This window comes from Sus scrofa, chromosome 7, assembly GCF_000003025.6.
Source record: "Sus scrofa isolate TJ Tabasco breed Duroc chromosome 7, Sscrofa11.1, whole genome shotgun sequence".
In the NCBI taxonomy this organism is placed as follows: Eukaryota; Metazoa; Chordata; class Mammalia; order Artiodactyla; family Suidae; genus Sus; species Sus scrofa.
Window position 1 is genome coordinate 43,777,035 of NC_010449.5, and position 15,631 is coordinate 43,792,665.

Here is a 15,631-nt window from a genome sequence, read left to right on the forward strand (position 1 = left end):
GGGTTTTTAATGCATTTTTTTATTTTGGAATATGTTTAGGTTTATAGAAAGTTTGCAAAGAGAGTACAGAGAGTTCCCATATGTTCTACACCAGTTTCAGTTTCCCCTAAGGTTATCCTTTTATGTCACCCTGGTACATTTGTCAAGACTAAGGAAGCAACATTACTACTAAAAATACCCCAGACTCTTTTCTGATTTCACCAGGTTTTCCGTTAATGACCTCCTCCTTCTGTTCCAGGATCCCATCCAAGGTACCACATTGCATTTAGTTGTTCTTTCTCCTTATTCTGCTTTTGTCTGACATGATTTCTTAGAATTTCCTTATTGCTCATGATGTTGACAGTTTTGAGAGGTACTGGTGAGGCCCTTTGGTAGATTATCCCTCACTTTAGGTTTTCCTGATGTTTTACCTCATAATGAGATTGGGGTTGCAATCTCATTTTTAGGAAGAGTACTACAGAAGTGAAATACTCATCTAAATATATCATATAGGGATATATGAATCCCCATGATGTCTTAACATCCCCATCATGAATCATCAGATGTTAACTTGAGCCATTGGGTTAAGACAGTATTTGCCAGATTTCTCTGCTCCAGAGCCACTACTGTCCTCTTTTCACACTTTACCCTTTGGAAGTGAGTAAAGTTCAGCCTAAGGTCAGCCCAGACTCAAAAAGGAAGGGACTAAATTCCACTTATGTCTAATATATATCAGAGTATTTACAGATATTATTTTGCTTCTTCTCTAAGGAAGATTTATTTAAAAGAAGCGAGGTTTAAAAAGGAAGCTGTTGTTGGATTTTACTGTATAGTTTATGCAGGTGATCAAAAGTCTTCATTGATTTTTGGCAAGATGAAGATTGAGCTTACTTTAGGAGGAACAATGTGAATTTCACTGTAAGGATGGGAGCTAGATGGTGGGAAGAAGCATGAATGGGAGAGGACAAACTAAAGACACTGTGTGTGGACACATCTTCAGATATTCAGCTAGGAAGTGGAGCTAGGAATGAGGACCGCAGTCCAGGATTCATGAGACAATGATATTACATGATCTTCCTTATGAACATCTTGTTCCAGGAGCAAGGTTCTCCATTTCTTTTCCTTTTTCTTTTGGACTCAGCCCTTCCCTGGCATGGGGTTACTCTTCAGTGGGGTTTTGAGAGATAAGGGAAGTGGGGTTCGGCATGCCTGTGAGCCTGGGAGAACCACCCTTGATGGGCAGGCCAGCTGGTCTTGGGTGTTGCCTGGAAGAGTTGAAAATTGAGTTCTAAATCAGAGCCTCCTCTGTTTCACCCTAGGCTTTCGGGCTCCCAAGATTCCTGGTATAATTCTTTATCTCTTCTCCAATCTTTTTTGAACTAGGGGTATAGTCGATGTACCATAAGTTTCAGGTGTATAACAGTGATTCACCATTTTTATAGGTTATACTCTGTTTACAGGTATTATCGAATATTGGCTATATCCCCTGCGCTGTACATTATGTCCTTGTAGCTTATTTATCTTGTACGTGGGTCTCGATTGCAATTCAGATTTCTAGTGATCTTAGTCGTAAGGGAATCCCACTTTCAGAATCTTCAACTTGATGAAATTCGTTACATATAAAATCACCCCACGGGTATCAAAAGCCAAGGTTCCTAGCATAGATTAAGTTATTTTTTAACCCTCTGTATGAAGGAAACAAATTCTGTGAAATAAAAAAGCAGATCTGAAGAGAAAAAAAGACTCATGACTATTTGGAATCAAATTTGTAGGTAACATGTTTGAAATTTCCTTGTTAGTAAATGTCAAATCTCAGTAGAGGATGCGGCCCACTTTCACTTGGCCCTGCTTGGTCTGTACCAGGCATTTAGTAAATTTTATCTGAACATTTGCAGGTAGCCGGGCAATTCGTCTTCAGAAGATCATGGTCACAGTTCACTACTTTCATCAAATCTTTACAGTTGGAAATGGTGTCATCATACTCACAACTATTGGCTGGAATAAAACCAAAGAAATCAGTCACATCATCATTTTCCTCCATGGCAACAACACATACGATACACTCACGTGAGTGAGGAGGAGACAATGGAGCAAACCTGTTGGCATTGTTGCACTATGATGAGCGTTTCATATCTTTAGGGACCCAAAAGTTCTCTGAGTTAAATTCCCTGATCACTTCTTTTAAAATTTGAGCTTTTGGAAATGTTTCTAAAATGAATTGGTCTCCTTTGTTCCCTCAGAAAACAGAGTCAAATGAACTTAAATGAACCTCTTTAGAGTGACACTATCCAGAGGGATAGCCACTACCCATGGGGTTGTTCAAATTTAAACCTAGTTAAAATGAAATAAAATTTAAAATTCAGGTCCTCAGTGATGGGGCTACTTTACAAATGCAAATACGGAATGTTTCCGTTAACGCAAAAAGTTACATCCAACGCTGTTCTAATGTCACTAGTTTTTCTTTCAGGAGGAAGAAAGTGTTATAAGAAGATATGGGAGTAAAAATGTAAAAATAAATGAGAATCTCACTGTGATTGTTGGACATTTCCACTGGGACGTCCCTTAGTGGCCACAAATCCAACAAATCTCAAATACAATTCATTATCCTACCTATCAGCTTGGCATTTCTTTCCTATCCCCTCCCAACTCTCCTTTCACCGGGTCTCAGCGAAAATGGCACTGCTAACTACTCAATGATTCAAACCGGGAACTAGGAATCGACGTGAACTCATTCGCCTCGCAACAGGTACAGGTAACAGAATTGTCATTCTACTCTTCCTATCTCTCATAACTGTCCATTTCTCTTCATTCATTTTGGCCACCGTTTTTTTTTTATTATTATTATTTTAAATCGTAGTTGTTCCAATTTCTGCTGTACAGCAAAGTGACCCAGTCAGACATACATAACATTCTTTTTCTCATTTCATCCCCATCAGGTTCTATCCCAAGAGAATGGACACAGTTCCCTGTGCTGTACAGTCGGACCTCATTTGTTGTTGAACCCCTGTCTTTCAATAATCTCCAAGCCGGCTCCCCATCCAATTATTTCTTTATACTGCCGCCAGGAGTTCTTGATAAAACACAATTCTCATTTCATCACTCTTCTGTTTAAAAATCTTTCAACTGGCTGTGCATTACTAATAGGATAAATTACAAACTCTTTAACAAATAATATTCAGGAGAGGTGTGTTTTCTTTTTTAGTCGATTTATGGTATCAGTAGTCTGAATTATGACTATGCAATTCACTCAGAATATGACAATTCAGTGAGGGGAATGCATTTGAAAGATACAAATCTCAGTTAACAGGTCAGCTGTATTGTTCATAGTAATTTTAATAACAATGCCAGCTAAACATTGTACCACTATTTGTACACTATTTGTACCACTACGCACAATATCACTGGGAATGAGACATCATATGACACTAATTTTACTCCTTCTTGCTAAAATAGTTTTGAGGCTTCTGTAAGCTAATGACACTGTAAAGAGATTTAATTGACATTTTAAAAGTAAATGAAAGTTATTAGCAAACAAAAGTCCAAGATGTTGTTAAACTTGCTGCTTATAGCTACACTGTAGGGAAAATGAAGAATTTAGTGTGGTGAACTCATTAACATGAAAGGAATTATAATATTGGTGTGGCTGTCAGATTAAGTCAGATTAATTTCTCTTCATTCATTTTGGCCAGATTGAGTCATATTCTGTGGTCTCACCTCTTTATATGTGTACCTATTTCTCTCTTTAAAATGCCACTTTTGCAATAATGGCTTTGATGAAAAGAAAATTCATATTCAATGTTAATGACTAATTTCCACAGAAACATTTTCATATGTGCCAATATGTAACAGGTTCAACACAGCCACAAATATACATTGATGGTAGATGTTTCTTTAGGTTATATACGGTTCCAGGTTTTTCATGGCAAATAACACATTAAAAACTGAATGGTGGAAAATATTTGCTTAAATGCACTCTATTCAATAATTTTATTTTTATCTTTTGCAACAAGGCATTGTTTACGTTGGTTGCATTCAGAATATTTCCTAATTCTTAGTAATGTCAAGTCATTTTATTATGCTAGCAAGTCAATTATTTCAAACTTACTGCATAGTCCATTGTCACAGGATTTGGGGCAGCTGGCACAAGGCGTTCCTTTCTGGTAAGGGACATGTTCTCTGCCAATAATATTACCACTGAAATTTGAAATACAAAATGTCAAACATTTTTCATTTTTCAGTTTAGTGTATGCTCCAAGGGAAGCATCCATCACCATACAGGCTGGAATATTCATTCAACGTTTTCAATCATGTCAAATAACTGAAAAACCAACGTTCCCAAAGTATACACCGAGAGAGCAATTCGAAGTAAGAGAACCATTCACATGCATATTCACCTCCTTGACCATAATCTCACAGCCTGAGCAGAAATGGGATAACAAATTTTAGGGTGTATTTCTTTTTCTTTCTTTCTTTCTTTTTTTTTTTGTCTTTTTTATCTTTTTAGGGGCACACCCATGGCATATGGAGGTTCCCAGGCTAGCGGTCCAATCGGAGCTGTAGCCACCGGCCTACACCACAGCCACAGCAATGCCAGGTCTGAGCCCCATCTTCAACCTACATCACAGCTCATGGCAACACTGGATCCTTAACCCACAGAGGAGGCCAGGGATCAAACCTGCAACCTCATGGTTCCTAGTTGGATTCGTTTCCACTGTGCCATGATGGGAACTCCTAGAGTGTATTTTTGTGTGGCAACACTCTTTACCTCCCAGGAAACCTGGGCAAATGAATAAGGCTGTGTCCCCCAACATGCTGGCTAAACATAAACATATCCCCTAGAGAGATGAGAGACCTTCCTGGGGGGTGGACAGTTGCAGTGCGGAAAATATGAATATTAAATGAAATTTTATATCTCAAAAGGAAAATATAATAACTTCTCTAGTATGGACTAGAAAGAGTAAAGTGCCAGGATAATTTGTGGCTTCCACAGTGGGAAGGTGGTGATTTTCAAGTCATCACTGGTGTACGATTTCAAGCAGGAGGAGTGCTTGAGAAGGTTTTCTTTTAAATTTAAATTTATTATTTATTATTTATTTATTTTTTTGGAGAAGGTTTTTGAATGTCTAGAAGTTCTGTGTGCGAGAATTTTTGTGTTTACCAAAACTAGGAATGCTATTTAGGAAAAAAAGATTTCGTTAGCACTAATCTCCAGGGTACATGGGTCTTACAGTGACTATTGGTCATTATTACCTGAAAATAAAGTTGCAGGTGCACCATGTGGACTAAAGACCCGAGGTAATGGGCCTGAATCTCAGTCTTCCTGCCCAGAACATGGCCGTATGTGTGGTCCTTTTTGGAAAAATTGTCAAACAGATGCAGACGTGTTTGAAAGTTCTCTCATGCCTTCTTTCCCTCATAATCACTCCAGCTCTCACTTCAGATGCCTGGCTGGAGATGCCTCCCATGTCACAGCCAGGCAGTGAGTGTGGATGCATTCTATTAGGCCTTTTCAATTCTTCTTCTTTTTTTCTTTTCTATTCTTTTTAAATTTATAGTTGGCTTACAGTGTTGTGTCAATTTCTGTTGTGCAACATGCTGATCCAGTCATACAGGTATATACATTCTTGTCCTCATACTATTCTTTCTACTCAACCCTAACAGGTGCTTGTAGGAGAATGACATTCAACTTTAACTTCTCAAAATGGAAACTTACCTCACCTGGGTTATTTACAGTCACAGAATAAATTGTACAGGAAGCTTCATTTTAGGGAAAACTCTACTTCTAGCAGTAGAGAATTTCAAACATGAAAAATAAATTAAAACTAACAGATATCCTGTGACTCTATCTTTAGCATAACCATAGAAATTTTTGTGGCTGATTCAAACATATTGCTGGAGGAAAGGATATGTTTCCTGCTATAAATCAAAAAAAATTTTTTTGGCTTTTGTCTCTTCTAGGGCCGCACCTGCGGCATATGGAAGTTCCCAGGCTAGGGGTCCAATTGGAGCTGTTGCTGCAGGTCTACACCACAGCCAAAGCAATGCCAGGTCCAAGCCGCGTCTTCGACCTATACCACGGCTCACGACAACACTGGATCCTTAACCCACTGAGCGAGGCCAGGGATCGAACCTGCAACCTCATGGTTCCTAGTTGGATTTGTTAACCACTGAGCCACGACAGAAACTCCCATATAAATCAAAATTTTAATGGATGATTCCTTCAGAGTTTGTTCGTTTTGTGTGTGTTAAATTCTGAGATGCAAAGACTTGAGATATTATCTTTTCTTGACAATTGGAAATATATCAAAATATCTCTTGGAAAGCCTTTAGGTCCAAAGTGTAATCAGTTTTAAAGGTATAATGTAGGCATTTGAATACCAAAAGCTGGAATCATTAAAATGTCATTCTCCATTGGTTAGCTCACCTTTACCCATGGCCTAAGCATCAGGCTTTCACTTTCTAGCATGTAAATTTAGTAAGAACTGGCAACACCAAATCGAGAGAACTACACATGGCATATACACATGGGGTAACCCTGAGCTTCAGGAGTGGCAGATGAGGGGGAGACAGATCATCTTGGGCATCAAGAGAGAGCTTCAGAATATGAACGTGGAATAAAGAAGTTGGTCTTCTTTCTGAGAAAATGGCTGTGCCTCAAATTTAGAAAACTTACCTAGAGTTTTATCCCTCTTTTCCTCTATAGAACTCTGCTTTCTAAGTCTGGTTTGTCTATTATATAATAATTTAAGAGTAACAAACTGTGGAGTTCCTGTCATGGTGCAGCAGCAGTGAATCTGATTAGCATCCATGAGGAGGCAGGTTCGATCCCTGGCCTCGCTCAGTGGGTTAAGGATCCGGCATTGCTGTGAGCTGTAGTGTAGGTCACAGAAGCAGCTCAGATCCTGTGTTGCTGTGACTATGACGTAGGCTGGCAGCTGTAGTTAGGATTTGACCCTTAGCCTGGGAACCTCCATATGCCATGGGCACAGCCCTAAAAAGACTATATATATATATATATATATGTAATTGTTATATATATGTATATAAAATTGCCGATGGCATTATTGACAGCAAACTTGAAAGCATATACTTACGCAGGGCAATATTGGCAAACATAGTAGTATTTGAGAACACTTTGATTGGGACAGTAGGCAATTCCACATCCAATAAGGTAAGATGAGTACCAAACAACCTACATACCCAGAAGAGAAGATAGGAGAGTATGTTAGAGAAGGAAATACCCAAAAACAAATAGTCAGAAGCACAAAATTGAAAAGAATGTGATTGACACATTTTGTTTTCACATACCTTAGGGATCTATTTACTTAAATTATTAAATCTAAGTAAAAACCTTTTCAAATGCTCCATTTCCATTTGCATCCACTACTTTATCCATTTAGACAGTTAGAAAAATACAGAGTCTATTTCCCTCCCCAGGGCCTGCAGGCTTTGGACAAATGATAGCTCGCTGCTGACATAGGCACAAAATGTCAATGGGTATTTTTACTCATTTGAGATTTTCCCTCAGTTCAACATGGGGATTTGTCAACATTTGGAGGTTTCTTTTCTTTTCTTTTTTTCTTTGTAAGGCCGTACCTGTTACATATGGAAGTTCCTGGGTTAAAGGTCAAATTGGTGCTTCAGCTGAAGCCTACACCACAGCCACAGCAACTCCAGATCTGAGCTGCATCTGTGAGTTATGCGGTTTGTGGTAACACTGGATCCTGAACTCATCGAGCAAGGCTAGTGCTCAAACATGATTCCTCGTGGAGCCAACTTTGGGTCCTTAACCTGCTGAGCCACAGCAGGAATTCCTGGAGAATCTTTCCTTTTAGGGAATTTAGGCCAGATGTTTTTTCATGTGGTCCTCTTACCTGAGTATAATGTCCGACTACTGCTTGGGGAGACGTTGGTCCTACGGCATAGGTAAAATCATTGGTCTCATCGTACCAGCTCTGGATTGCATTTGACCATGAAGTAGGCCTGCTTGACATAAAGAGATTCTCCCCACAGTGCCTTGTACCTAAGAAGAAACAGACCATTCATGGGGAAAACAATAAAGCATGCAAAGTGCCTGTTCTTCAAACATAGTGCTGGTAGTTTCTAACTGTTGATTAATACATAAGGGAGTTTCCCATCAGCTATAGGCTGAATAGAGATCAGATGTGCCTAATACTATTTGAAAGAGTAGAAAACTGACTGTCAGAGGGAGAATGATTGCATTTTAAAACCCATTTATTATTTTTTTTTCTTTTTATGGCTGCACCTGTGGCATATGGAACTTCCTAGCCTAGGGCTGGAAATTGGAGCTACAGCTGCCAACCTGCACCACAGCCACAGCAACACTGGATCTGAGCTGCATTTTTGACCTATGCTGCAGTTTGCGGCAAGACCAGATCCTTAACCCACTGGGTGTGACCAGGGATTGAACCCATATTCTCACAGAAACAATGTCAGGTCCTTAACCCTCTGAGCCACAATGGGAACTCCTGCCATTTATTTTCCCTGCTTCACTTTTTTTTTTTTTAATTTTTAATTTTTATTTTTTCTCTTTTTGCCTTTTCTAGGGCCCCTCCTGCCACACATGGAGGTTCCCAGGCTAGGGGTCCAATCGGAGCTGCAGCCACTGGCCTGCGCCAGAGCCACAGCAATGCCGGATCTGAGCCGTGTCTGCGACCTACACTGCAGCTCATGGCAACATCGGATCCTTAACCCAACTGAGCAAGGCCAGGGATTGAACCCACAACCTTATGGTTCCTAGTCGGATTCATTAACCACTGAGCCACGACGGGAACTCCCTTTCTTCCTTTTTTAATTAAATTTATTTTTAATTAGGGCACAGTTGATTTACAGTGTTGAGTCAATTTCTGCTGAACAGCACAGTGGCCCAGTCAAACATATATATATATATATAACATATATATGTTATTTCTCCCATATTATCTTCCATTATGGCCCATCTCAAGAGACTGGATAGAAGTCCCTGTGCTATACAGTAGATACTCATTGCTTATCATTCTAAATGTAATAGTTTGCATCTATCAACCCCCAACTCTCTATATGTCCCACTTCTTCCTCCCTCCCCCTTGGGAGTCTGTTCAATGTCCATGAGTCTGATGACCAGTAGGCACATGAAAAAATGCTCTCCATCACTAATTATTAGAGAAATGCAAATCAAAACTAAAGTTCCCATCTGTTCCCCCTAGATTCATTCACTTACACTTTATATTTTTCATGAGTGCATCCCTCATGTGCTCTCAGCTTTGTATTGTAGACTTGCTAAAGGCAGAGACCATAATTTCTCTCCCACTCTTGCCCACATTCACCAGAGATTTGTTCTATTTTTTTTTTTTTTTGTCTTTTTAGGGCCATACCCTCAGCATATGGAAGTTCCCAGGCTAAGGGTTGAATAGGAGCTATAGCTGCCATTCTACACTACAGCCACAGCAACACAGGATCCCAGCCACATCTGCAACCTACCCCAGAGCTCACAGCAACACCGGATCCTTAACCCACTGAGCAGGGCCAGGGATTGAACCCTCATCCTCATGGATACTGGTCAGGTTCATTACTGCTGAGGCATAATGGGAACTCCCCAGAGATTTTTTAAGGTATAGGAACCTGGATACATTTTTAGGATTGTTATTTTGTGTGAACTTTGAAAAAAAAATCTAGTACTCAGCCTTTAATAAGAGCTACGGGATGAAGCAAGTGACACCAGGAGGGACAATATTTTCAAAGACTGTGAGTTGTCCCTTAATCAGCAAATCAGAATATCACAGGCCAGATTCTCAGAGGATAAAGAAAGAAGTGCCTTGTAGCACAGAGACATTTTGCTATATTTTTCAATATATATTTCAACATATTTTTCTTTTTTTAAAGTCCATTCTTAATTCCAGTTTCTGTAATTTTGACCCAATGTCTTTTCAACATATTTTTCAAGCCAAATATTTATATTTGGACGGCTTGGAATGTAATGTTTACTTCCCACTTAAAGGAAGTGTAAACTACTCTTGGACAATTCCCTTAAGAGGGAAAGAAAGAAGCTAAGATTTTAACAGTAGACTGGGGCCTTCGAGACCATTTGTTTTAAGAGTTCCCACCACGGTAAGAATCTGACTGCAGCAGTTTAGGCTGCTGTTTGATCCCTGACCCAGTGCAGTGGGTTAAAGGATCTGGCATTGCTGTAGCTGCTCTGTAGGTTGCAGCTGTGGCTCAGATTCAGTCCCTGGCCTGGGAACTTCCATATGCTGAGGTGTGGCCATTAAAAAAATTCATTTGTTTCCAGGTTCTACTGCATATAGTCATCTGTCCTCATAATTTCATTAAGTTGTAGTATAAAAATACAAATAAAAATGACAGTCCTGCTTTGAAAACAGGTCATTTTTTTACTACTTTGAAATTGGGCTTGCCTATATCTATGTCTTTTTTTTTTTTTTTTTTTTTTTGCCTATTCTAGGGCCACTCCTACAGCATATGGAGGTTCCCAGACTAGGGGTCTAATCGGAGCTGTAGCTGCTGGCCTACACAACAGCCACAGCAATGCGGGATCTGAGCCGAGTCTGCAACCCACACCACAGCTCACGGCAAAGCCAGATCCTCAACCCACTGAGCAAGGCCAGGGATCGAACCCACAACCTCATGGTTCCCAGTCGGATTCATCAACCACTGCACCACTATGGGAACTCCCATCTATGTCATTTTTGATAATTTAAGTGAATATCATATCTATTTCATCCATATGATATTTATCTCACTGTTTTTATGTTCTTTGATGTAGAGGTCATGTCTTAGAGGTTATTTTTGAGTCTAATATCATGTTGCCTATATTGTAGGCTCACAGAAGGTACCTAAAACTTGACTTACTGTCATCCAAAATTAAAAGGAAAAGAGTAAAAGTAGATGCTCATATTAAATTTTTTTTTTTTTGTCTTTTTGCTATTTCTTTGGGCCGCTCCCACGGAATATGGAGGTTCCCAGGCTAGGGGTCCAATCGGAGCTGTAGCCATTGGCCTACGCCAGAGCCACAACAACGCAGGATCCGAGCCGTGTCTGCAACCTACACCACAGCTCACGGCAACGCCGGATCGTTAACCCACTGAGCAAGGGCAGGGACCGAACCCGCAACCTCATTGTTCCTAGTCGGATTCGTTAACCACTGCGCCATGACGGGAACTCCCCTATAAAGACAAAAATAAATGGGGATTATTTCCATGTCTTGGCAGCTGTGAGTAGTGCTACAAGGTACATAGGGTGCATGTATCTTTTTTTTTGCACATACTTTTTGAATGAAAGTTTTGTTCCAATATATGCCCAGGGGTGGGATTGCTGGGTCATATGGTAGTTCTATACACTATAGTTTTCTGAGGAACCTCCATACTGTTTTCCATTGTCATTGTACCAGTTTGCATTCCTGCCAACAGTGTGGGAGGGTTCCCTTTTCTTCACACCCTCTCCAGCATTTGCTATTTGTAGACTTGTTGATGGTCATTCTGACTGGTGTGTCACTGTAGTTTTGATTTGCATTTCTCTAATAATTAGTGATGGTGAGCATTTTTTCATGTGCCTACTGGCTATCAAACTCATGGACATAGAGAATAGACCCATGATTGCCAAGGGGAAGAGAGGAAGAAGTGGGATGTATAGAGAGTTTGGGGTTGATAGAGGCAAACTATTACATTTAGAATGATAAGCAATGAGTGTCTACTGTATAGCACAGGGACTTCTATCCAGTCTCTTGAGATGGGCCATAATGGAAGGTAATATGAGAAAAATAACATATATATGGGATGTTTTATATATATATATATATATGTTTGACTGGGCCACTGTGCTGTTCAGCAGAAATTGACTCAACACTGTAAATCAACTGTGCCCTAATTAAAAATAAATGTAATAAAAAAAGGAAGAAGGGAAAATAAATGGCGGGAGTTCCTATTGTGGCTCAGAGGGTTAAGGACCAGACATTGTCTCTGTGAGAATATGGGTTCAATCCCTGGTCTTGCCCAGTGGGTTAAAGACCTTGCATTGCTGCAAGCCACAGTATAGGTCGCAGGTGCAGCTCAGATCCAGTGTTGCTGTGGCTATGGCATAGGCTGGCAGCTGCAGGTCCAATTCCGGCCCTAGGTTAGGAAGTTCCATATGCCACAGGTGCAGCCATAAAAAGAAAAAAAAATAATAAACGGGTTTTAAAAAGCAATCATTTTCCCTCTGACAGCCAGTTTTCTGCTCTTTAAAAGAGAGAAAGAGATGACACAAGATAGCTTTACTTAGGAGATGGTTAAGAGACACAAATGTGATAATGTGTGATAGTTTTTGTACACTTAATAAGCACAGGGTGGCACATCTCAGATTTCTGTCTCCTACAGAGATAGTTTACCTTGAAAAAGGATGCTTTAGAAGCAACAAAGTTTTCTTAATGCACATCAAAGATGGCCCTTATTATCTTACTTGTTCATTTATTCAACAAATATATATTAAATCACATACCTACTTTTCTACTGTTTGCATCACTGTGTTTGAGAACACAATTGTTTGCCCACTTTTGGGCATTTGCTGCTGCTTGGGAGTCCCATTGCTAAAAATAAGAAGAGGAAACAAAGATATGTACTTAATGACTCAAACCACATAAGCTTTAATAATGAGATTAGTAGATATCATTATAAAATTTCTCTATGTGCATTATCTGATTATCATGATAATCAAAGATATCTTTTTTTCTTTTTAGGGTCACATCATATAGAAGTTCCCAGGCTAGGGGTTGAATCAGAGCTGTAGCTGCTGGCTTGCAGCCCAGCTTCAGCAATGCAGAATCTGAGCCTTGTCTGTGACCTATACCACAGGTCACGGCAACACCAGATCCTTAACTCACTGAGTGAGGCCAGGGATCGAACTTGCATCCTCATGGATGCTAGTCAAATTTGTTAACTACTGAGACACGATGGGAATTCCAAAGATATCTTTTTTGATGTGTCTTTTTCTGCTCTACCAAAAAATATGAATAGTATGTTTACTCTCAGTCACTGAGAAACCTAAGATAGTTAATGGTCTGTGTCTGGTGGCAAAGCAGACACACCTAAAGATTTTCAGTCATGGTCCTGCTCTACTGATGAACACATGGAGGTATTGAGATGATTTTTCCTATAATATTGAGCTGGCATAATTCACTCTCAGTTCCTTTTTTTTCTTTTTTTTTTTTTTCTAGTAAGTACATTTGGGAGATACATGGCCTTCAGTACTGGGCCCGGAAAAGTGGGCTGCTATATACCTTAAAAGGGATGGCACTGATCCTAAAGGGAAAAGGCCTCTTTGATCCTAGATTCGGAGAAATCGCAAGCAAAAAGATACTTCTCACTGATGTCCAAAGGTTTGGTTTTAATTCTGCCCCGGCAACCGAAACCGCACTTTAGACTGACCAAGATGCGTAACCATTCAAAAGCAAACTTTACAATGTATGCACTGTCCTCTAGAGCTAATGAAGCGTACGTTCTGAGCCCTCTCCCTTGCACAGGCCCTTCCAGGGTTGCCGCAGGGGACCTCAAAAGATAGTCGGCCGTAAAATTTTCTTCTTGAAAGGCAACAAAACGTAGATTTCCCCTACTATGAACATATCTCCTAGAAAAGGTCTAGGTCATCACGTGGAGCCAGGACATTCATCATGAGGGTGGTGCTGATGGGGATAGTGTAGATATGACCATACGGAGTGAGACTGGGAAGGACAACTGCGAGCAGTCCAGAGAGCTTACTGGGAAGTTGTTTTTTTTTTTTTTTGTTTTTTTGTTTTTTTTGTCTTTTTGCTATTTCTTTGGGCCGCTCCCGCGGCATATGGAGGTTCCCAGGCTAGGGGTTGAATCGGGGCTGTAGCCACCGGCCGACGCCAGAGCCACAGCAATGCGGGATCCAAGCCACATCTGCGACCTACACCCCAGCCCACAGCAACACCGGATCCTTAACCCACTGAGCCAGGCCAGGGGTCGAACCTACAACCTCATGGTTCCTAGTCGGATTTGATAACCACTGCGCCACGACGGGAACTCCGGGAAGTTGTTTTGACTCCTGATCAACAGAAAGGGTCTGGTGCAAGAATCTAAAAGTCAATTTATTGAGGTCAGAAGGCAGATACTAACCTCAGCACCAGGGTCTTAACTCAGAGCTCATACAAGGGGCTCCAGGGGTTGTATTCATGTGTGTGTGTGTGTGTGTGTGTGTGTGTGTGTGTGTGTGTATTCTTTCCTTCTGGGAGAAGAAATTCCACTTAAAAAGATGGCAAACTCCGAAAAGGGCATGGGAGAGAACAGATTCTGACAGATTATACTATTCTAACAGATAGAATGTAGAACAGACAGAGGAAATACAATTTACAAGCAAAAATATGAGGTGGAATTAAAAAAAAAATTTTTTCCCGGTCTGTAACACAGCTCAAATGAAATACCAAAATAGAGACAGAACTTCCGAAGCCCCAACACTCCTAAGAGATGCTCTTTGCTAGATGCCAGCTCTGATCGCAGTGGGCTCAAGCCACTTTCCTTGTGTTACTGCTTCTTACCATCTTCAGCATGTTACTGGCAGATGGAGACACCGCCCTCCGTAGGTCATTGTGTTTGTTTACGATCTCAGCTTGGACTTTCGTGAGTTTGGTTGACAGAGCATCAAAACCTGGATCCTAAGGGAAAGTCAAGTTAGAATTCTTTCTAACTGTTTTGAACATGGTATGTAAGACTGGATAAGTTAATTCAAGAGAACAAAGATTACTTTAAAAAGTGCTCAGTTCAAGGATATGAGTCATTAAGCATTGCCAATGAGCCCAAATTATGATTTTACTTTTTTATAAAGTAATAAAAATTTTTTATTTTTTCTATTATAGTTGATTTATAATAGTCTGTCAATTTCTGCTGTATAGCAAAGTGACCCAGTCATACATTATGTATATATATATACATACATTATATATATACACATTCTTTTTCTCACATTATCCTCCATCGTGTTCCATCATAAGTGACTGGATATAGTTCCCGTGCTGTACAGCAGGATCTCATTGCTTATCCACTATTGCTATACAAATGAAATAGTTTTCTATGATTTTTGTTTCGTTTTATTTTTGCTCTTTAGGGCTGCATTCGTGGCATATGGAAGTTCCCAGGCTAGGGGTCGAATCAGAGCTGCAGCTGCCGGCCTACACCCCAGCCACAGCAATGCCAGATCTGAGCCATGTCTGCAACCTATGGCACAGTTCATGGAAACACCGGATCCTTAACCCACTGAGCAAGGCCAGGGATGGAACCTGCATCCTCACGGATAATAGTTGGGCTCATTACTGCTGAGCCATAATGGGAACTTCCTGCTATGACTTTTAAATAAGAAAGAAATGATGTTAAATTTTGAGAGTGGGGATATAATTCATGCCATGACAATTAAAAACACCTCTGAGGCTACAGATTCCAATTTCTAGTATTGAGACACCCTAATGTGATTTGTCTAGACATATGAGTGAAATCACAATGACAGAGTTACAAGATAGGAGCGACTAACCTTCTCATTCACATTCAACCAGGCTGCAGAAAGGGAGTGGTAGGGTAGGGGTGATGCCACAGCCTTAGACTTAATTAAGTGCTTTGAGTGACTGGAGGGTGCTTTGGAATGTACCAGACCC

General features: G+C 40.3%; 1 protein-coding gene across 1 annotated transcript in view; it reads right to left on the minus strand.

Annotated features, from left to right (window-relative positions):
* Positions 1-15,631, minus strand: part of CRISP3 (cysteine-rich secretory protein 3) — a 27,590-nt gene continuing 11,959 nt past the window's right edge. The window contains exons 3-8 of the mRNA XM_003128432.4: positions 14,525-14,641; positions 12,469-12,556; positions 7,854-8,002; positions 7,074-7,171; positions 4,085-4,173; positions 1-1,974 (exon numbers count right to left, since the gene is read on the minus strand). Of these exons, the coding sequence (XP_003128480.1) occupies positions 1,847-1,974; positions 4,085-4,173; positions 7,074-7,171; positions 7,854-8,002; positions 12,469-12,556; positions 14,525-14,641 (669 nt within the window). The 3' untranslated portion in view covers positions 1-1,846. The remainder of the gene's footprint in view (positions 1,975-4,084; positions 4,174-7,073; positions 7,172-7,853; positions 8,003-12,468; positions 12,557-14,524; positions 14,642-15,631) is intronic.